Genomic DNA, 21,434 nt, shown 5'->3' with positions numbered 1-21,434 from the left:
ACTGTGGGAGAAAACAGGAGCACCCAGAGGAAACCCACACAGACACAGGGAGAACGTGCAGACTCCACACAGACAGTGACCCAGCAGGGAATCGAACCTGGGACCCTGGCGCTGTGAAGCCACAGTGCTATCCACTTGTGCTACCGTGCTGCCCGCGGTAATCTGACTATGGCGGAGGCGGAAGAGACCCCCTCCCCAGCGCATGCACAGGGATGCCGTGAGCGGCCGCTGACGCTCCCGTGCACGAGTCGCCCGGCGAAGACCTTTTGGCGCTGGCTGGCGTGGCGCCAAAGGCCTATCCCGCCAGCCGGCGGAGCAGAAACCACTCCGGCGCGGGCCTAGCCCCTCAAGGTGAGGGCTTGGCGCTTAAAGGTGCTGAGAATTCCGCACCTTTGGGGCGGCCTGACGCTACATTACGCCAGAACCCCCGCCCGTCGGGTAGGGGAGAATCCCTCCCAAGGTTTCTAATTGGAGCACATTAGACAAAAATATATGATTTTGATAAGTTCGCACAATGATATTTAGTAATCATTCTACATACTTTCAAGTGTTCAGTGGTTTTAATGTAAGAAATATATCAGGAGAAAAAAAACAACTCTAATAGCACCTACTAATATGATGGAATGTTGAATAAGTCATCATATATCTGTCCAATAAAGGGATTTTGCAGCAGAAGTATAATTAATTAGTTTTTAAAAATTCCTTCCATAATTTTTGTAAACCCTCCTCAGGCATTCAGGTCAATTTGGTAAATCTGTTGTTTCTGTCTGCTGAACCTGTGAGCAGAATGGACAAAAGCAGACAAACATCTGTGACCAACGGAACAAGGTTTTCCCTCAGGTAGTAAACACCATTGCTGCGTTGCTTCTGATTTTTTGTGGCGTAATCCAATTACAAACCCTGGAAATGTTAAAGCAAGCTTGCAAAAGTGAAAGACAGAATTATTTCCAGTGTCCTTCACTGATCTCACCGTTGCAGGTATTTCCATATCAATCAGGAGCTGCTTGAGTAACTTGAGGTAATCTGCCTCAGCACCACAGGCCTGAGTAAGCGGAACAAAGTTAGAATTCTCTCACTATCCAAAATATAGGACAGGATCAGATCCATTTGTGCTACTTGCACCGTGCCCGCCCTTTACACTGCCCCACCAAATATGATACTGTCTTTAAGTAGATAGAATTATATATATTTGCGAATGTTGGCTGAATAGTAATAAAAACCCTCACAGTTGAATCAAGACTGGTCAGGAAATTGTTAGGATAAATAATTCGCAAGACTTTCTTAAACAAAATTTATTAAGCAGTGAATGGTTAAGTGAACTGGATTAGACACCAGGCCCCTGAGTATTAACCTTAACTGGGACACTGGTGCTAGTTTTCTGTCAGATTGTACACACAATTTTGACAGGACAGGTGATGAAACATTTTTCCAAAAAAAGATTGAGGCAAAGGCAATTTAAAAACATGTCTGTTAAGCTTTGAAAGAGCTGCCAATCAAACATAGATGTTGGTGCTTGAATTGAAAGTCTTGACCCTCAGTCAGCTGCTATATGGAATGAGATGGATTTTCCTTTTCAGTATTGGGCATAAGCACATATCACAATTTGATGGAAACGGCACACAATTTTCCTCTCATCTAATTTGTGGGGGTAGAAGAGAATATTGTCAAATTTGTTCCTTCGTTTTGGTAAGTGCTTATACCCTCCCCCACCACCACCCAAGCGTTTGCTGTAAGTGCAAGAAAAAAATCCACCTGTGTCCATCTCCAACTGAGATTTTAAGGCCAACGAGAACTCATTTCTGGATATCCCACATGAGCAATTAGGTGGAAATCAGACTCTGTCGCCTCAGGAACTTTGGGGGCTATTTTTCCATCCAACATCTCGATGAGCGAGGGAACCTAACAGCAGACCACGGAGGTTAAGTTGAGTACATCAACACACGCATGAATGTTCATTCTGTGTTTGAAATGTTAAAGGACAACTGTGATGAATCAAAAGTTTTTTAAAATAAATTTAGAGTACCCAATTATTTTTTTTTCCCCCAATTATGCGGCAATTTAGCGTGGCCAATCCACCTAACCTGCAAATCTTTGGATCGTGGGGATGAAACCCACGCAGACAAGGGGAGAATGTGCAACCTCCACATGGACAGCGACCCAGGGCTGGGATTCAAACCCGGGTCCTCAGTGTCATAGGCAGCAGAGCTAACCACCGTGCCACGTGCTGTCCCTATGAATCGAAGGTTGAAGAACCTGAGGTGACTGGAGAGACCATTGCAGGAGAATAGTTCACATCAAGGTGGGACAAGGACCATGCGAGCAGAGAGGGAAATAAAGAATGATCTGGTCAGCTACAGAATCAGGCATAAGCTGCAAGATCTCTGAAGCTTGCATGTCCAGCCTATAACTTGATTCACCAGATACCCCAAAATCATTTCTATCTCTCTTGAAGATACTCATCGACTGAACATAGCTCACTGATGTAGATTTCAAAATATTCACAGCCGTTTCAGTGGTGAAAGTTCTCATCTCATCTCAATGGCTGAACCCTTAGCTTGATTCCATTCCTAGATCTAAACAACTCTCTAGCCAGAAGAAACAGCTTTTCAGCCTCTACCCTTTCAACTTTAAGAATGTTATACTTTTCTCTTCTCTTATCTTCTCCATTCTAGAGGACATGGGTCTAGTCTACTTAATCTCCCCTTATTAGGTAATCTCATCCAATGAACCATCCAAGATGTCCTTCCTTAGATGTGAAAATCAAAAAGGCAGAGCTCTACATATCTGCAGCAAGATTTCCTTATACTCCAACCTGCTTGTCATAAAGGACTATTTACCACACTAATTGTTTACTGAACCAGCATATCAACTTTGATTTGTGTACATAGCCCCCCAGAAATCAACATTTACTGGTCTCTCACCTTTAAATAAAAGTTTTCTCTGCTTCCATAAAAAGTAGATAATTTCATACTTATATTCTGTCTGCTGCCTTCTTGCCCCAATCACTATGTATCCTGTTTACATCCTTTTTAGTTTACTTTCCCGCTTAACTTTGAAACACTTGATCTCTTTTCACTTTAAACTGTGTACGTAACCGCAAGAACCCATTCGAGCTGTGTTGGTGTCAACCTCCCAGAAATAAATCTCATGACTTGCTTTCCAGCATTTCAAAGTTTGGTAATTCACCTTTTTCCTAGTTACACAAGGCCAATTTACAAAATAGTTTTGCTGTCTGACAGCACCATCTCCTGGCAGAAATTTAAGGTTAACAATCCATTCAACGTCTTCAGCTGACCGTGTGAATGGTTATGATGCCATCAGGAATGGATCTCTCGGGACTAACGTTCAGTATGTGGTCAATGAATGGTCTTTCATAATTTGAGCTGGTCATGTTCCACTTGTGAAGCAACTGGCTACATCTTCCCAGGGTTGTCCCAGTTTTCTGTGGAAGGTTGAAACATTGATCACTAGCTGCAGTTGGTGATGTTTGCAGTCTTGGAGTGTGGTCCAAGGTTTCAGGTGTATTTCTTTTGAGGTCTTGTTTTAATTGGAATATTTTGTTGCTCGAGGATATTTTTCCCTGCAGACATCAGGAAGTTCATTCAACCTCCCAGAAGTACTTTCCAGAGATGGATAACTATCACGCTGGCTCCCAAGCAAAGTCAGGAAATATCCATCGCTGCAAAGTCATGAGGATTGGAATAAACAACAGCGCCATCTTACTTCTCGCTGGCAGTGGTGGTATTTTGGTGAATTTACCCATTATCTCCCTCCATCTATGTGATGCATGCAGCTAAACGTGCCATTTGTAGCTGGCTATTAGAGGGGTTAAAACCATCCATGCAGGTATCCTCTGTAGTAGCTGCAACGTCTACTGAGTTACAAACAGCAAGTTTAAAATTATGCTTGATTAATGCTTGATTACATGGTGACTTTTACATTCCAAGAGGTCATAGGTGAAAAGTAATTTTCTACTCATGTTCTCTTTTGCAGCTAATCAAGTACTCCAGTTTGGGAAATTGGTGAGCACATCCAACACTTACGATGGAAGTGGGACAGTGACAGTAGAAACAGATCAGCCTCTGCTATGGACAATGGGAATAAAGAGACATCTCAATTAATCAGTTTGTTAAAAGGCACAATGTAATATGAATGAACAAAAGGGAAGAAATAAAAAGAGTTTTAACACAATTCCAAAGTAGCCTTTTTATTGATTTATAACAGCATAAAATATATCAATGTTCCTTTGCGTCCTTTCATCTTCATTCCCCACCTTAGTGGCATGAGGTCAGTTGAGAAGTCTTAACCACCACTGTGAAGATTGAAACATCCATTATTAGTTCATTACCCTGAAAACCTAGTTTATATTATTTAGTAAAATTGACAGATCCAAAACATTCAAGTGTTTTCCAGTAAGTCCTTCACTGCAAAATACCACTTGTCTATTAAAATGGAACTGCAGTTTTACCACATTTACTTAAATATATATATATTTATACACACACAAACACAGGTTCTTGATGACAACTATACTGCAGATCAAAAACTTTTTACTGACAAAAAAAAAAAAGGGCAGAATAAGTCAGGGCTTGCAGGAGTGTTAAGCAAATATGTTAGGAATGATAATGAAACGTCAAAAAACTCAAACTATTAAACCAATAAAACAATCATCTGTAAAATAAAATGTTGAATATGAGACAGAACCCATGTGTTTCTATTTACAACACAAGATCATTGGAATGGTGTTAAATTCTGTATCTGTTAAATGCATGTCTCAGAATTAGACTTCATGGCGATATTAGGAATCAATATGTTTCAGCAGTGAGTTTTTAAAAATTCATTTACACAGAATGTGGGCAACGCTGGCTAGGCCAGCATTTATTGCCCATTCCTGGTTACCTTTCAGAAGGTGGCGCTGAGCTGCCTTCTTGAACTGCTAGTGACTAATATGGCAATCATGTTCAAAAAGGAAAACAGAGCAAATCCCAATAATTATAGGTCAGTTAGTTCAACATCAAGATAGAGAAAATGAGAAGCACACCAGTTTAGTTGCAAGAAGGAAGATTAATAAATGTGCAGCACAGTGGTTCGCACTGCGCCAGGGACCCAGGTTCAATTTCAGCCTTGGGTACTATGTGGCGTTTGTACGTTCTCCCTGTGGGTTTCCTCCCACAATCCAAAGATGTGCAGGTTAGGTTGGGTTACTGGGATAGGGTAAGGGCGTGTGCCTAGATAGGGTGCCCTTTCAGAGGGTCAGTGCAGACCTGATGGGCTGAATGGCCTCCTGCAGAGTAGGGATTCTATAAACTTTAATGCTTCATATAGTTGAAAGAAATACAGAGCTTTTGAATGCGTTTCCATTAAGCTTCTAGCAAAGTCGGGGAAAGTAGTAGCAAATGAGATTAGAAATTGGTTGGAAGTGAAGAGAGTCGGAGTTAAGAGCACTGTCCAGTTCTGTCTTCGCTGTCATGCATGTGAACAATGATTTGGATACAAAGCTAGAAATGTTGATACTAATAGTATGGTAGACCAAATTCAACATGAATAAGTATGAGGTGATGCACTCTGGTCAAAGTTAAAGGTGTGAAAAACTCTAAGGTTCTCAAAACACTGTGTCCAAGCGCAGTGGAAAGGAAATCTCAGAGCCTTAACAGGTTTTTTTGACAAATTACAAGTCAAGTTAACTTTGACTGGTAAACCACCCTTCACATTTGCTTTCATTCGATGCAGCATCAGCTCCAAGCAACATGTACAAATTACCCTTTCTTTTATCACAAAGTAAAGAAATAGTTCCTATTTCCTACACTAAATTTAATTTTCGCCAATTACCATTACATTTTCTGTTTGCTTTTAAGTAATAATCTGAATCTGTTTCAACTATGCTCCAGATGCTTTGAAGTTTCTTCTTCAGTACCTTCTCCCTGAGCTTTAAATTGTCCTCCATAGCCAAACAGTATGGACTGCCCAGTTCATTCTAAGGTTTAGTACAATTTATTCTGCTTCTCTAGCGATGTATTAAGGGCAAGGATTGAGAATAGTGATATATTAGCCATCACAGAGACGTGGTGGAGGGAGGGGCAGGATTGGCAGCTCAACATCTCGGGATATAGACTCTTCAGGTGAGGCAGAGAAGGAGGCATTGCATTATTACTATATTGCAGCAAGGAGAGATGATATATCTTGGAAGGGACATCAAGTGAAGCTTTGTGGGTAGAGCTTAGGAACAAAGAAGGGACAGCCAAATGGTTTATTTACAGACCCCTGGTCTGCGGGAAATCAAGCAAATATTTGCAGCTGGAAATCGAGAAGCAAATATGGGCGCAATTCAGAGGTGTGCAAAAATAAAAGGGTAATTTATATTAGGCGATTTCAACTTTCCCAACATAGATTGAGATAGTCACTGTGTTAAGGGCTTAGATAAGAGTGGAGTACTTAAAATGTATACAAGAAAACTTTTTCGCTCAATATGTAGAGGGTCCAACAAGAGAGAATGCAGTGCTAGACCTAAATCCAGGGAATGAAGCCAGACAGGTGGCTGATGAGTTGGTGGGGGAACATTTCGGTGATAGCGACCATAACATGGTACAATTTAAGTTTGGTCCGTACAGAGAAATGGACAAGTTTCAAAAAAAGGTTGTGGATCAGGGGAGACCGGATTTTAATAAAATAAGGCAGGATCTGGCCAGGGTGTACTGGAAAGAGTTACTTGTGGGGAAATCTACATAAAAGAGTAGTGGGGGGTATTCAAAAAGGAAATGGGGAGGGAAAAGGAGTGTAAGGAGTAACAAGCCCAGAGAACCATGATGACCACAGACATTCAGGATATGATGAGAAGGGAAAGAGGCTTTTAGCAAGTACAAGGGCAAATCAACAGAGGCATTAGTGGAGTACAGAAAGTGCAGGATGGAGCTTAAGAAATCAATTAGGAGAGCAAAGAAGGGATATGAGAGCGCTTTGGTACAAGTATGGAAAATCCCAAGATATTCTAAAAGTATATCAATGGGAAGAGGATAACCAGTGAAATCTGTGGGTGGAGCTCGAGGACATTGGGAGGGTGTTGAACGAATACTTCATATCTGTCTTCACCCAAGAGAATTAAGGGGTAGATACAGAGCTCGGGGAGAGAGACTGGGTTTCTTGGTCAAATTATCATAAGGACTGAACAAGGTATTAGAAGTGTTGGCAGGCTGAAAAGTGGACAAATGTCCAGGCCCGGATGAATTGTACCCCAAGATGCTGGGAACATAGAACATAGAAAATACAGCACAGAACAGGCCCTTCGGCCCACGATGTTGTGCCGAACCTTTGTCCTAGATTAATCATAGATTATCATTGAATTTACAGTGCAGAAGGAGGCCATTCGGCCCTTTGAATCTGCACCAGCTCTTGGAAAGAGCACCCTACCCAAACTCAACACCTCCACCCAACACCAAGGGCTATTTGGACATTAAGGGCAATTTATCATTGGCCAATTCACCTAACCCGCACATCTTTGGACTGTGGGAGGAAAGCGGAGCACCCGGAGGAAACCCACGCAGACACGGGGAGGACGTGCAAACTCCGAACAGACAATGACCCAAGCCGGAATCGAACCTGGGACCATGGATCTGTGAAGCAATTGTGCTATCCACAATGCTACCGTGCTGCCCTTAAGAACAAATAAATCTACACTATATCATTTTCCCGTAATCCATGTACCTATCCAACAGCTGCTTGAAGGTCCCTAATGTTTCCGACTCAACTACTTCCACAGGCAGTGCATTCCATGCCCCCACTACTCTCTGGGTAAAGAACCTACCTCTGATATCCCTCCTATATCTTCTACCTTTCACCTTAAATTTATGTCCCCTTGTAATGGTGTGTTCCACCTGGGGAAAAAGTCTCTGACTGTCTACTCTATCTATTCCCCTGATCACCTTATAAACCTCTATCAAGTCGCCCCTCATCCTTCTCCGCTCTAATGAGAAAAGGCCTAGCACCCTCAACCTTTCCTCGTAAGACCGACTCTCCATTCCAGGCAACATCCTGGTAAATCTTCTTTGCACCTTTTCCAGAGCTTCCACATCCTTCCTAAAATGAGGCGACCAGAACTGTACACAGTACTCCAAATGTGGCCTTACCAAAGTTTTGTACAGCTGCATCATCACCTCACAGCTCTTAAATTCAATCCCTCTGTTAATGAACGCGAGCACACCATAGGCCTTCTTCACAGCTCTATCCACTTGAGTGGCAACTTTCAAAGATGTATGAACATAGACCCCAAGGGGTCTCTGCTCCGCCACAATGCCAAGAACTCTACCGTTAACCCTGTATTCCGCATTCATATTTGTCCTTCCAAAATGGACAACCTCACACTTTTCAGGGTTAAACTCCATCTGCCACTTCTCAGCCCAGCTCTGCATCCTATCTATGTCTCTTTGCAGCCGACAACAGCCCTCCTTACTATCCACAACTCCACCAATCTTCGTATCGTCTGCAAATTTACTGACCCACCCTTCAACTCCCTCATCCAAGTCATTAATGAAAATCACAAACAGCAGAGGACCCAGAACTGATCCCTGCGGTACACCACTGGTAACTGGGATCCAGGCTGAATATTTGCCATCCACCACCACTCTCTGACTTCTATCGGTTAGCCAGTTCGTTATCCAACTGGCCAAATTTCCCACTATCCCATGCCTCCTTACTTTGTGCAGAAGCCTACCATGGGGAACTTTATCAAATGCCTTACTAAAATCCATGTACACTACATCCACTGCTTTACCTTCATCCACATGCTTGGTCACCTCCTCAAAGAATTCAATAAGATTTGTAAGGCAAGACCTACCCCTCACAAATCCATGCTGACTATCCCTAATCAAGCAGTGTCTTTCCAGATGCTCAGAAATCCTATCCTTCAGTACCCTTTCCATTACTTTGCCTACCACCGAAGTAAGACTAACTGGCCTGTAATTCCCAGGGTTATCCCTGGTTCCTTTTTTGAACAGGGGCACGACATTCGCCACTCTCCAATCCCCTGGTACCACCCCTGTTGACAGTGAGGACGAAAAGATAATTGCCAACGGCTCTGCAATTTCATCTCTTGCTTCCCATAGAATCCTTGGATATATCCCGTCAGGCCCGGGGGACTTGTCTATCCTCAAGTTTTTCAAAATGCCCAACACATCTTCCTTCCTAACAAGTATTTCCTCGAGCTTACCAATCTGTTTCACACTGTCCTCTCCAACAATATCGCCCCTCTCATTTGTAAATACAGAAGAAAAGTACTCGTTCAAGACCTTTCCTATCTCTTCAGACTCAATACACAATCTCCCGCTACTGTCCTTGATCGGACCTACCCTCGCTCTAGTCATTCTCATATTTCTCACATATGTGTAAAAGGCCTTGGGGTTTTCCTTGAAACTACCTGCCAAAGATTGTTCATGCCCTCTCTTAGCTCTCCTAATCCCTTTCTTCAGTTCCCTCCTGGCTATCTTGTATCCCTCCAATGCCCTGTCTGAACCTTGTTTCCTCAGCCTTACATAAGTCTCCTTTTTCCTCTTAACAAGACATTCAACCTCTCTTGTCAACCATGGTTCCCTCACTCGACCATCTCTTCCCTGCCTGACAGGGACATACATATCAAGGACGCGTAGCACCTGTTCCTTGAACAAGTTCCACATTTCACTTGTGTCCTTCCCTGCCAGCCTATGTTCCCAACTTATGCACTTCAATTCTTGTCTGACAACATCGTATTTACCCTTCCCCCAATTGTAAACCTTGCCCTGTTGCACGTACCTATCCCTCTCCATTACTAAAGTGAAAGTCACAGAATTGTGGTCACTATCTCCAAAATGCTCCCCCACTAACAAATCTATCACTTGCCCTGGTTCATTACCCAGTACTAAATCCAATATTGCCCCTCCTCTGGTCGGACAATCTACATACTGTGTTAGAAAAGCTTCCTGGACACACTGCACAAACACCACCCCATCAAAACTATTTGATCTAAAGAGTTTCCACTCAATATTTGGGAAGAGATTGCAGGGTCTCTGACCCAAATATTTAATTCCTTATTGGCCTCAGGGAATGGAGAACAGGTAATGTGATCCCACAATTTAAGAAATGTTGTAGAGACTACAGGCCAGTGAGTTTCACCAGAGATGGGGAAACGTTTGGAGAAAATTCTGAAGGAGAGAATCTATCTTCAGTTGGAGAGGCAAGGCTTGATCAGGAATAGTCAGTATGGCTTTATCAGAGGGAAGTTATGCCTCACAAATTTGATTGAATTTTTGAGCATGTGACCAGGTATGTAGATGAGGGTAGTGCAGTTGATGTGGTTTACATGGATTTCAGCAAAGCCTTTGACAAGTCCCATATGGGAGACTTATAAAGAAGGCAAATGCACATGGGATACAGGGTAACTTGATGAGGTTGATGTGTAGTGACTAGGGGCTTTTCACAGTAACTTCATTAGTGTTAACATAAGCTTACTTGTGACACTAGTAAAGATTATTTTATGACTTGGTTTAAATGTTGCATCTCATTTTACTAACTGTTCTAAATTATTTTTATGCACATCTTTAGCTCCATTCTATTCTTTTGCTTTGTTCTTATGGAAGCAAATTAATCTTGCTTACAGTAAACTTCCTTATTTAGGTCACTGATCCGACTTCACCTCGTCTGAGGTCCCCAGCATTAAATGCCCTTCTTCAACCAGTTTGATTCATTCCACATATCAACAAATGGGCAAATGCACTGGACATTTATGGCCCTGACAACATTCTAGCAATAGTACTGGTTGTCCTGAACCAGCCATGTCCCACAACCAAATTGTTCCAGTACAGCTACGACACTAACAGCTATCCGGCAAAGTGCAAAATTTCCCAGCTCTCTCCTGTTCACAAAAAGCTGAACAAATCGAACCTAGCCATTTACCACCCAATCAAACTACTCTCAATCATCAGTGCAGGAGTTCTTCGGGTAGTGTCCTGAGCCCAACCATCTTCAGTTATTTCATCAATAACCATGGGCGAAATTCTCCCCCAACGGCGCGGTGTCTGCCGTCTGGCACCAAAAACGGCGCCAATCAGACGGGCATCGCGCCGGCCCAAAGGTGCGGAATGCTCCGCACCTTTGGGGGCCGAGCCCCAACATTGAGGGGCTAGGCCGGCGCCGGAGGGATTTCCGCCCCGCCAGCTGGCGGAAATGGCGTTTGGTGCCCTGCCAGCTGGCGCGGAAATGCGGCGCATGCGCGGGAGCGTCAGCGGCCGCCGACAGTTTCCTGCGCATGCGCAGTGGGGAGAGTCTCTTCCGCCTCCGCCATGGTGGAGGCCGTGGCGGAGGCGGAAGGGAAAGAGTGCCCCCACGGCACAGGCCCGCCCGCGGATTGGTGGGCCCCGATCGCGGGCCAGGCCACCGTGGAGGCACCCCCCGGGGTCAGATCGCCCCGCGCCCCCCCCAGGACCCCGGAGCCCGCCCACGCCGCCTGGTCCCGCCGGTAAATACCAGCTTTGATTTACGCCGGCGGGACAGGCAATTTCTGGGCGGGACTTCGGCCCATCCGGGCCGGAGAATTGAGCGGGGGGTCCCGCCAACCGGCGCGGCCCGATTCCCGCCCCCGCCCAATCTCCGGTACCGGAGACTTCGGCGGGGGCGGGATTCACGGCGGCCAACGGCCATTCTCCAACCCGGCGGGGGAGGTCGGAGAATGACGCCCCTTATCTCCATCAGAAGAGGAATGTTCGCAGATGCTTGTACAGTATTCAGCACCATTTCCACTCTTCAGAAAATGAAGCAGTCTTCATTATCCAATGAGACAGAATCTAACATCTCCACATGACATTGAGCAGTGTTACTATCGCTGAATTCCCCACGATTAACATCCTGGGGCTTACCATTGACCAAAAACTGTGCTGGACTAGCCATATAAATAGTGCAGCTACAAGAGCAGGTCCGAGGCTAGAACTCCTGCAAGTAACTCACCTTCTGACTCCCCAAAACCTGTCCACAAGGCACAAGTCAGGTGTGTGAAGGAAAACTCTCAAGACGAACAAGGAGAAGTAGGGCATTCAACCCTTTGAGCCTGCTCTGCTATATATGTCTGATCTGATTGTAATCTCAAATCTCTACCCTACCTACCCCCAATAACCTATCACCCCCTTGCTTAGGAAGAGAGTTCCAATGTCCCACAACCCACTGAGTGAAAAAGTTCCACAGCCTGGAAAAGTGCAGTCCCAACAAAACTCCAGCTCAACATTTGGGAAAAAGCAGCCTGCTTGACTGGCAGTCAATCCACCATCTTCAACATTCACTCTCTCCACCATCGCTGACAGCAATGTTCACCATTAACATGATGCACTGAAGCAACTCACCACACCTCCTTTGAGAGCACATGCTAAACTCACAATCTCTACCACTTAGAAAGACAAGGACAGTAGATGCATGGGAACACCAGCAAGTTCTCTTAAAAACCATGCACCTAACTAACTTTTCCCATACAAACAGGGAGTGTTATCAACTTTAACTAAAATTCTGAACATAGTGATTCTGCTTGACAAGCCATCATAAATTGCACTGGACAATTTAATCTATACATTTTTTTTTAAAGGAATGAAAATTATTTTATAGCTACTGAGCCATGAGATCTCAACCAAGCAAAAATATTCTCCCAACTCCTATAAATCCTACAACCACCTTTTTGTTTTCTACGCGTTCCCCTCAAAACTTTCATAATCGAAAAGAATGAAAACATTAATAGATTTTTTTTAAAAATATAGGTAAGATCTATCAGTCAAGATTTCTGAATACTTACACAATAATATTATTAATGGGGATGTGGATGAGTTTCACAAAGAAACCGATGAATCCCATAATGGCAAATCCAATTGCTGTTGCCATGGCAATCTTCTGAAATTCTGCAAAGAGGAAACCACATAGGAATCTCTCAAAATTGAGTTTAATTTCACATTTGTTAAATATTGTAGCGCATTACACGGAGAACAGTACTGATAGTTTATTAGACCTGTCTTTCAACCATGTAGCCAAACGAATTGTATCACCATATCTTCAGCCAGCTCATCAGTCTTATTCATAGCATGAAAGTATTATCGGGATCATTCCACTTTTAAATATGACAATTAATTGTTTACTCAGTTCCAAAACTGTTCTGAAAATATTGAACTCTTTATTAAAACAGAAGTTTAATTAGCTCTTCCTAAGAATGTGTAAGAAAAGTAGACACAATTAAATCATTCTAATTCGAAGTAGGAATGTCATGTGAATAAAGCAAAACACAACCCAAATAAGGCTTACATTATGGAAATGGTTAGAGGCAAATCCCTAATTGTCCTCGAGAAGGTGGTGGTAAGCCAGCTTCTTGAACCAGTGCAGTCCATCTACGTACACTCAATGCTGCTGGGAAGTAAGTTCCAGGATCTTGGCCCAGCAACAGTGAAGGAACGACGATATAGTTCCAGGTCAGGATGGTGAGTGATTTGGTGGGGAAGGTGCAGTTAATGGTGTTCCCATGCACCTACTCCGTCCAGATGGTCGAGGTCACAGCTTTGTAAGGTGTTATCAATTGCGCCTTGGGAAGTTGCTGCAGTGCCTCTTGTGGTACAGACTATTGCCACTGTTTATCAGTGGTGGAGGGATTGAATGTTTAAGACAGTACCAATCAAGCTGGCTGCTTTGGCCTGGATAGTTTTCAGCTTCTCAAATATCATTGGAGCTGCTCACATTCAGGCAAGTGAGAGTATTCAATCACACTCCTGACTTGTGCCTTGTAGATAATGGATGCTTTGGGGAGTTGGGAACTGAGTTACTCGCCGCAGAATTCCTAGCCTCTTGACTATTCTGTAATTGTATTTTGTTGCACACTATATTACTTTTGAACATTCTATTAAGGAATACAATTCATGAAATGTAGCTTATTTTATGGATACAGACCAGTACTTCTTATAAGTATTTCCAACAGAAAAAACAAGCTGTAGGTTTCAGCACATATATTTAATGCAATATATTTATATCACAAGTGCTCTCATCCTCTCTACCCAGTTTCCTTACATTCCAAAGAGGTGTTGGAGGCAGGGTATAATGGTTATTATGAAAGCACCATGGTTACAGAAACTCTACTCGAGCTTCATTTCTATTCGTATAATCCCTACAGTGCAAATGCAGGCCATGAGCTCAGAGTCTGCAGCGACCCTCCAAAAGAGTTCCCTACGGAGACCCAGTCCCCACCCTATCCCCGTAACCCACTGAACCTGCAGATCTTTGCACATGTAGCCAAAACTATCAAAAAGTTTCATTCTATCTTCCTAATATGAGAGGTTAAGATACCTTAATCTTGCAATCACATGAAAATTTCATGAATCCAAGCACGCCTTTAACAAAGAGAATTATAAAGATTACAATTTCAGAATCTATAGAACATGACTAGAAAACAATATTCACATCCAAAAGTTCAGATGACCCATGAACAAGGCCATGATTTCACAGAAACATTATCAGCACAACTGGTCCACTGTGCAGATGTTAGCTCTCACACTGAGTAAATGTGTAAGCCATGATCTGACGAATGGTGGAGCAAGTTTGAGGGACTGAATGGCCAGCTCCTATTTCTTTTGTCTTGGACATAACCAGTTAGCTCCATGCAGTCTTATAGCCTTATATTTTACAGTCTTCTGACAAGACAATGAGAATAGCTGAGAAGAAGCATGCAATTGTGCAGTACCTTTCCTGTCAGGCTTTGTACATCTTTTCACAAGTCTGATTGAATCCTTTACAAACTGACGACTGGGCTCCACAAACTGCATTATTTGATCCATTGTGTTCTGTAATGAGAATAAAAATGGGGAAAAAATCTTGATACAAGAGAATGCTTTGATTCTCACAAATAACCAGTTAAGACATTATTTATGACAAGTGCTTTCACCATCGTTCTGTTTTCAATTATCAAGATGCTATGACTGGTTCACAATACAGAGCCTGCTGAACATTGTGCCCAAATCCTCACTCAAAGGCTAATGAGCAAGAAGCTGCTCCGAAATCCAAATTATTCTGGTCTGCCTTGTGGTGAGACATTGGAAACATTTTAATCTTACCCAGGTTTCACCTGACCTTTTCCCCAATATACTGACGACTGGTGCTGCTGCTTCTTCCTCAGCCCGAACTGGAGAACTTCATCAATATTTCTTTAACTCCCAACTTTTATTGACTCTCTTATTCCTGAACTTTTTGATTTGATTCAGATTCACCAATAACATTGATTACAATTCTACCTAGGCGAAGCTTCTTCCCACTCCTGTGAGCTGCACCCAGCCATTGTCTCCCTCCCTGCTCGTTCTCCCATCCTTCCCTCAATCACCCCCTTCATCCCCCCGACCCACCTCCCTCGTCGATTCCCCTTCCATGCCTCGTCTACCCCCGTCTCCCTCCCTCGTCACCCACTCCCTCGTCGCCGCCCCCCTCCTTCGTTAACCCCTACCCCACCCCCGTCGTCATCACCCCCTCCCGCATCAGCCCCCCCGTCACCCCCTCCCCCCCCGTCACCCGCCCCCCCTCATCAACCCCTCCCCGTCACCCCCTCCTTCCCTCGTCGCCCCCTCCCCGTCACCCCTTCCCCCCTCCCCCCGTCACCCTCTACCCCCCGTCACCCCCTCCTTCCCTCCCTCCATCGTCACCCCCTCCTTCCCTCCCTCCCTCGTCACCCCCTCCCCTCGTCACCCCCTCCCCTCGTCACCCCCTCCCCTCTCAACCCCCTCCCCTCTCAACCCCCTCCCCTCTCAACCCCCTCCCCGTCACCCCCTCCTTCCCTCGTCAGCCCCTCCTCCCCTCATCTGCCTCCCCTCATCTGCCCCCCCTCGTCACCTACCCCCTCTCCCTCGTCACCCGCCACCCCTGCCTCGTCACCCTCCCTCCCTCCCTCGTCACTCGCCACCCCCTCCCTCGTCACCCTCCCTCCCTCCCTCGTCACTCGTCGCCCCCTCCCCCGTCGCCCCTTCATCACCCCCTCCCCGTCAGCCTTTCCCCCCCCCCGTCTCCCCCTCCCCTCGTCACCCCCTCCCCCCTCCCTCGTCACCCCCTCCTTACCCCATCACCCCCTCCCCCATCACCCCCTCCCCCATCACCCCCTCCCCCATCACCCCCTCCCCCATCACCCCCTCCCCCAACACCCCCTCCCCCAACACCCCCTCCCCCAACACCCCCTCCCCATCACCCCCTCCCCATCACCCCCTCCTTCCCTCGTCACCCTCCCTCCCTCGTCACCCGCCACCCCTCCCTCGTCACCCGCCACCCCTCCCTCGTCACCCGCCACCCCTCCCTCGTCACCCGCCACCCCTCCCTCGTCACCCGCCACCCCTCCCTCGTCACCCGCCACCCCTCCCTCGTCACCCGCCACCCCTCCCTCGTCACCCGCCACCCCTCCCTCGTCACCCGCCACCCCTCCCTCGTCACCCGCCACCCCTCCCTCGTCACCCGCCACCCCTCCCTCGTCACCCGCCACCCCACCCTCGTCACCCGCCACCCCACCCTCGTCACCCGCCACCCCTCCCTCGTCACTCGCCACCCCCTCCCTCCCTCGTCACCCTACCCCTTCCCTCCCTCATCACCCCCTCCCCGTCACCCCTTTCCCTCCTCCCCTTGTCACCCCCACCCCCCGTCACCCCCTCATTCCCTCGTAGCCCCCTCCCCCATCACCCCCTCTCCCCTCATCACCCACCCCCCCTCCCAAGTCACCCGCCATCCCCTCGCTTCCTCATCACCCGCTCCCTCCCTCCCTCATCACCCCCTCCCTCCCTCATCACCTCCCCTCCATCAACCCATCACCCCTCCCTCCCTCCCTCATCACCCCTCCCTCCCTCATCCCCCCTCCCTCCCTCCCTCATCACCCCCCTCCCTCCCTCCCTCCCTCATCACCCCCCTCCCTCCCTCCCTCCCTCATCACCCCCCTCCCTCCCTCCCTCCCTCATCACCCCCCTCCCTCCCTCCCTCCCTCATCACCCCCTCCCTCATCACCCCCTCCCTCATCACCCCCTCCCTCATCACCCCCTCCCTCATCACCCCCTCCCTCATCACCCCCTCCCTCATCACCCCCTCCCTCATCACCCCCTCCCTCATCACCCCCTCCCTCATCACCCCCTCCCTCATCACCCCCTCCCTCATCACCCCCTCCCTCATCACCCCCTCCCTCATCACCCCCTCCCTCATCACCCCCTCCCTCATCACCCCCTCCCTCATCACCCCCTCCCTCATCACCCCCTCCCTCATCACCCCCTCCCTCATCACCCCCTCCCTCATCACCCCCTCCCTCATCACCCCCTCCCTCATCACCCCCTCCCTCATCACCCCCTCCCTCATCACCGCCTCCCTCATCACCGCCTCCCTCATCACCGCCTCCCTCATCACCGCCTCCCTCATCACCGCCTCCCTCATCACCGCCTCCCTCATCACCGCCTCCCTCATCACCGCCTCCCTCATCACCCCCTCCCTCATCACCCCCTCCCTCATCACCCCTCCCTCATCACCCCCTCCCTCATCACCCCCTCCCTCATCACCCCCTCCCTCATCACCCCCTCCCTCATCACCCCCTCCCTCATCACCCCCTCCCTCATCACCCCCTCCCTCATCACCCCCTCCCTCATCACCCCCTCCCTCATCACCCCCTCCCTCATCACCCCCTCCCTCATCACCCCCTCCCTCATCACCCCCTCCCTCATCACCCCCTCCCTCCCTCCCTCATCACCCCCTCCCTCATCACCCCCTCCCTCCCTCCCTCATCACCCCCTCCCTCCCTCCCTCATCACCCCCTCCCTCCCTCCCTCATCACCCCCTCCCTCCCTCCCTCATCAACCCCTCCCTCCCTCATCACCCCCTCCCTCCCTCATCACCCCCTCCCTCCCTCCCTCATCACCCCCTCCCTCCCTCCCTCATCACCCCCTCCCTCCCTCCCTCATCACCCCCTCCCTCCCTCATCACCCCCTCCCTCCCTCCCTCATCACCCCCTCCCTCCCTCCCTCATCACCCCCTCCCTCCCTCCCTCATCACCCCCTCCCTCCCTCCCTCCCTCATCACCCCCTCCCTCCCTCCCTCCCTCATCACCCCCTCCCTCCCTCCCTCCCTCCATCACCCCTCCCTCCCTCCCTCCCTCATCACCCCCTCCCTCCCTCCCTCCCTCATCACCCCCTCCCTCCCTCCCTCCCTCATCACCCCCTCCCTCCCTCCCTCCCTCATCACCCCCTCCCTCCCTCATCACCCCCTCCCTCCCTCATCACCCCCTCCCTCCCTCATCACCCCCTCCCTCCCTCATCACCCCCTCCCTCCCTCATCACCCCCTCCCTCCCTCCCTCCCTCATCACCCCCTCCCTCCCTCATCACCCCCTCCCTCCCTCCCTCATCACCCCCTCCCTCCCTCCCTCCCTCCCTCATCACCCCCTCCCTCCCTCCCTCCCTCATCACCCCCTCCCTCCCTCCCTCCCTCATCACCCCCTCCCTCCCTCCCTCATCACCCCCTCCCTCCCTCCCTCCCTCATCACCCCCTCCCTCCCTCCCTCCCTCCCTCATCACCCCCTCCCTCCCTCCCTCCCTCATCACCCCCTCCCTCCCTCCCTCCCTCATCACCCCCTCCCTCCCTCCCTCCCTCATCACCCCCTCCCTCCCTCCCTCCCTCATCACCCCCTCCCTCCCTCCCTCCCTCATCACCCCCTCCCTCCCTCCCTCATCACCCCCTCCCTCCCTCCCTCCCTCATCACCCCCTCCCTCCCTCCCTCATCACCCCCTCCCTCCCTCCCTCCCTCCCTCATCACCCCCTCCCTCCCTCCCTCCCTCCCTCATCACCCCCTCCCTCCCTCCCTCCCTCCCTCCCTCCCTCCCTCATCACCCCCTCCCTCCCTCCCTCCCTCCCTCATCACCCCCTCCCTCCCTCCCTCCCTCATCACCCCCTCCCTCCCTCCCTCCCTCATCACCCCCTCCCTCCCTCCCTCATCACCCCCTCCCTCCCTCCCTCCCTCATCACCCCCTCCCTCCCTCCCTCATCACCCCCTCCCTCCCTCCCTCCCTCATCACCCCCTCCCTCCCTCCCTCATCACCCCCTCCCTCCCTCCCTCCCTCATCACCCCCTCCCTCCCTCCCTCATCACCCCCTCCCTCCCTCCCTCCCTCATCACCCCTCCCTCCCTCCCTCATCACCCCCTCCCTCCCTCCCTCCCTCCCTCATCACCCCCTCCCTCCCTCCCTCCCTCATCACCCCCTCCCTCCCTCCCTCCCTCCCTCATCACCCCCTCCCTCCCTCCCTCCCTCATCACCCCCTCCCTCCCTCCCTCCCTCATCACCCCCTCCCTCCCTCCCTCATCACCCCCTCCCTCCCTCCCTCCCTCATCGCCCCCTCCCTCCCTCCCTCATCACCCCCTCCCTCCCTCCCTCCCTCATCACCCCCTCCCTCCCTCCCTCATCACCCCCTCCCTCCCTCCCTCCCTCCCTCATCACCCCCTCCCTCCCTCCCTCCCTCATCACCCCCTCCCTCCCTCCCTCCCTCCCTCATCACCCCCTCCCTCCCTCCCTCCCTCATCACCCCCTCCCTCCCTCCCTCCCTCATCACCCCCTCCCTCCCTCCCTCCCTCATCACCCCCTCCCTCCCTCCCTCCCTCATCACCCCCTCCCTCCCTCCCTCCCTCATCACCCCCTCCCTCCCTCCCTCCCTCATCACCCCCTCCCTCCCTCATCACTCCCTCCCTCCCTCATCACTCCCTCATCACCCCCTCCCTCCCTCCCTCCCTCATCACCCCCTCCCTCCCTCATCACTCCCTCCCTCCCTCCCTCATCACCCCCTCCCTCCCTCATCACCCCCTCCCTCCCTCATCACTCCCTCCCTCCCTCATCACTCCCTCCCTCCCTCATCACTCCCTCCCTCCCTCATCACCCCCTCCCTCATCACCCCCTCCCTCATCACCCCCTCCCTCCCTCATCACCCCCTCCCTCCCTCATCACCCCCTCCCTCCCTCATCACCCCCTCCCTCCCTCCCTCCCTCCCTCATCACCCCCTCCCTCCCTCCCTCCCTCATCACCCCCTCCCTCCCTACCTCCCTCCCTCATCACCCCCTCCCTCCCTACCTCCCTCCCTCATCACCCCCTCCCTCCCTACCTCCCTCCCTCCCTCATCACCCCCTCCCTCCCTCCCTCCCTCATCACCCCCTCCCTCCCTCCCTCCCTCATCACCCCCTCCCTCCCTCCCTCCCTCATCACCCCCTCCCTCCCTCATCACTCCCTCCCTCCCTCCCTCATCACTCCCTCATCACCCCCTCCCTCCCTCCCTCATCACCCCCTCCCTCCCTCATCACTCCCTCCCTCCCTCCCTCCCTCATCACCCCCTCCCTCCCTCATCACCCCCTCCCTCCCTCATCACTCCCTCCCTCCCTCATCACCCCCTCCCTCCCTCCCTCATCACCCCCTCCCTCCCTCCCTCATCACCCCCTCCCTCCCTCCCTCATCACCCCCTCCCTCCCTCCCTCATCACCCCCTCCCTCCCTCCCTCATCACCCCCTCCCTCCCTCCCTCATCACCCCCTCCCTCCCTCCCTCATCACCCCCTCCCTCCCTCCCTCATCACCCCCTCCCTCCCTCATCACCCCCTCCCTCCCTCCCTCCCTCATCACCCCCTCCCCCCCTCCCTCCCTCATCACCCCCTCCCTCCCTCCCTCCCTCATCACCCCCTCCCTCCCTCCCTCCCTCATCACCCCCTCCCTCCCTCCCTCATCACCCCCTCCCTCCCTCCCTCATCACCCCCTCCCTCCCTCCCTCATCACCCCCTCCCTCCCTCATCACCCCCTCCCTCCCTCATCACCCCCTCCCTCCCTCCCTCACTCCCTCATCACCCCCTCCCCACCTCCCTCCCCTGTTCGTCCCATCCACCCACGTCTCCCACTCCTGTACCTCTTTTCTTTTTCTCTCTGCGTAAAGATGTCACTATTCTTCAGCCGCTGACGTTGCACAGTGGAAGGGGGTCCGAATCACGCATGCGTGGCATTCAAAAGCCCTGCTTGATCCGGAAATGATGACACCTGACAGCTTCCGTTCTTCTGACGCAGTGACGCCACGGCCCCTGTGAGCAAATGTCAATCATGGGGCGTTCCCCGCCCCCTAGGCCCCGCCCCGCCAACTCGGCCCGCCCACCGCCTCGTCCCGCACGCCGGCTGTGGGTGGAGCCTGTCCTCTTTCAGGAAGAGTGATGAATATTGGAGTTCAGCTGATAACCTGCAGATAAATGACATCGAAACTCTGCAGTCAGCTAGAAACTTCAGGCAGATCTATTAATAAATTATGAATTCATTCAAAAGGTGGTTGTAGCACCGTCAATATGACGCGAGGCAGGTTGAGGTAATGTCAATTGAAGGCTTTATTAAGCAGAACTTTATCCCCAGCAGCGTGGTTACAGAATGCAACTGCTGAGGGAAGTGGA

At 50.3% G+C, this 21,434-nt stretch overlaps 2 protein-coding genes across 3 annotated transcripts in view; one reads left to right on the top strand and one right to left on the bottom strand.

The window, feature by feature from the left end:
• Window positions 1-4,191, top strand: part of LOC140425025 (thiamine pyrophosphokinase 1-like) — a 275,878-nt gene extending 271,687 nt beyond the window's left edge. For both annotated transcript variants that reach the window (XM_072508806.1, XM_072508805.1), the window contains one exon: window positions 3,994-4,191. In XM_072508806.1, the coding sequence (XP_072364907.1) occupies window positions 3,994-4,121 (128 nt within the window). In that variant the 3' untranslated portion in view covers window positions 4,122-4,191. The remainder of the gene's footprint in view (window positions 1-3,993) is intronic.
• Window positions 4,192-21,076, bottom strand: sec61g (SEC61 translocon subunit gamma). Its single transcript, XM_072508808.1, has 4 exons — window positions 20,909-21,076; window positions 14,717-14,816; window positions 12,794-12,896; window positions 4,192-4,312 (listed from the first exon to the last, which is right to left on the bottom strand). The coding sequence occupies exons 2-4, from the start codon at window positions 14,808-14,810 to the stop codon at window positions 4,303-4,305; spliced, it is 207 nt and encodes a 68-aa protein (XP_072364909.1). The 5' UTR covers window positions 14,811-14,816; window positions 20,909-21,076; the 3' UTR covers window positions 4,192-4,302.
• Window positions 21,077-21,434: the final 358 nt, after the last annotated feature.

The sequence above is a fragment of the Scyliorhinus torazame genome, chromosome 6 (assembly GCF_047496885.1).
Source record: "Scyliorhinus torazame isolate Kashiwa2021f chromosome 6, sScyTor2.1, whole genome shotgun sequence".
Classification (NCBI taxonomy): domain Eukaryota; kingdom Metazoa; phylum Chordata; class Chondrichthyes; order Carcharhiniformes; family Scyliorhinidae; genus Scyliorhinus; species Scyliorhinus torazame.
Note: the sequence above shows the minus strand (reverse complement) of the source record. Positions and strands in the feature narration are given on the sequence as shown.

Excerpts from the sequence above, each read along its gene's own strand:
- sec61g (XM_072508808.1), bottom strand. The coding sequence starts at position 14,810 with ATGGATCAAATAATGCAGTTTGTGGAGCCCAGTCGTCAGTTTGTAAAG. Across the intron at positions 12,897-14,716 it reads TACAAAGCCTGACAGGAAAG|AATTTCAGAAGATTGCCATG; the intron begins GTACTGCACAAT and ends TCCTCTTTGCAG.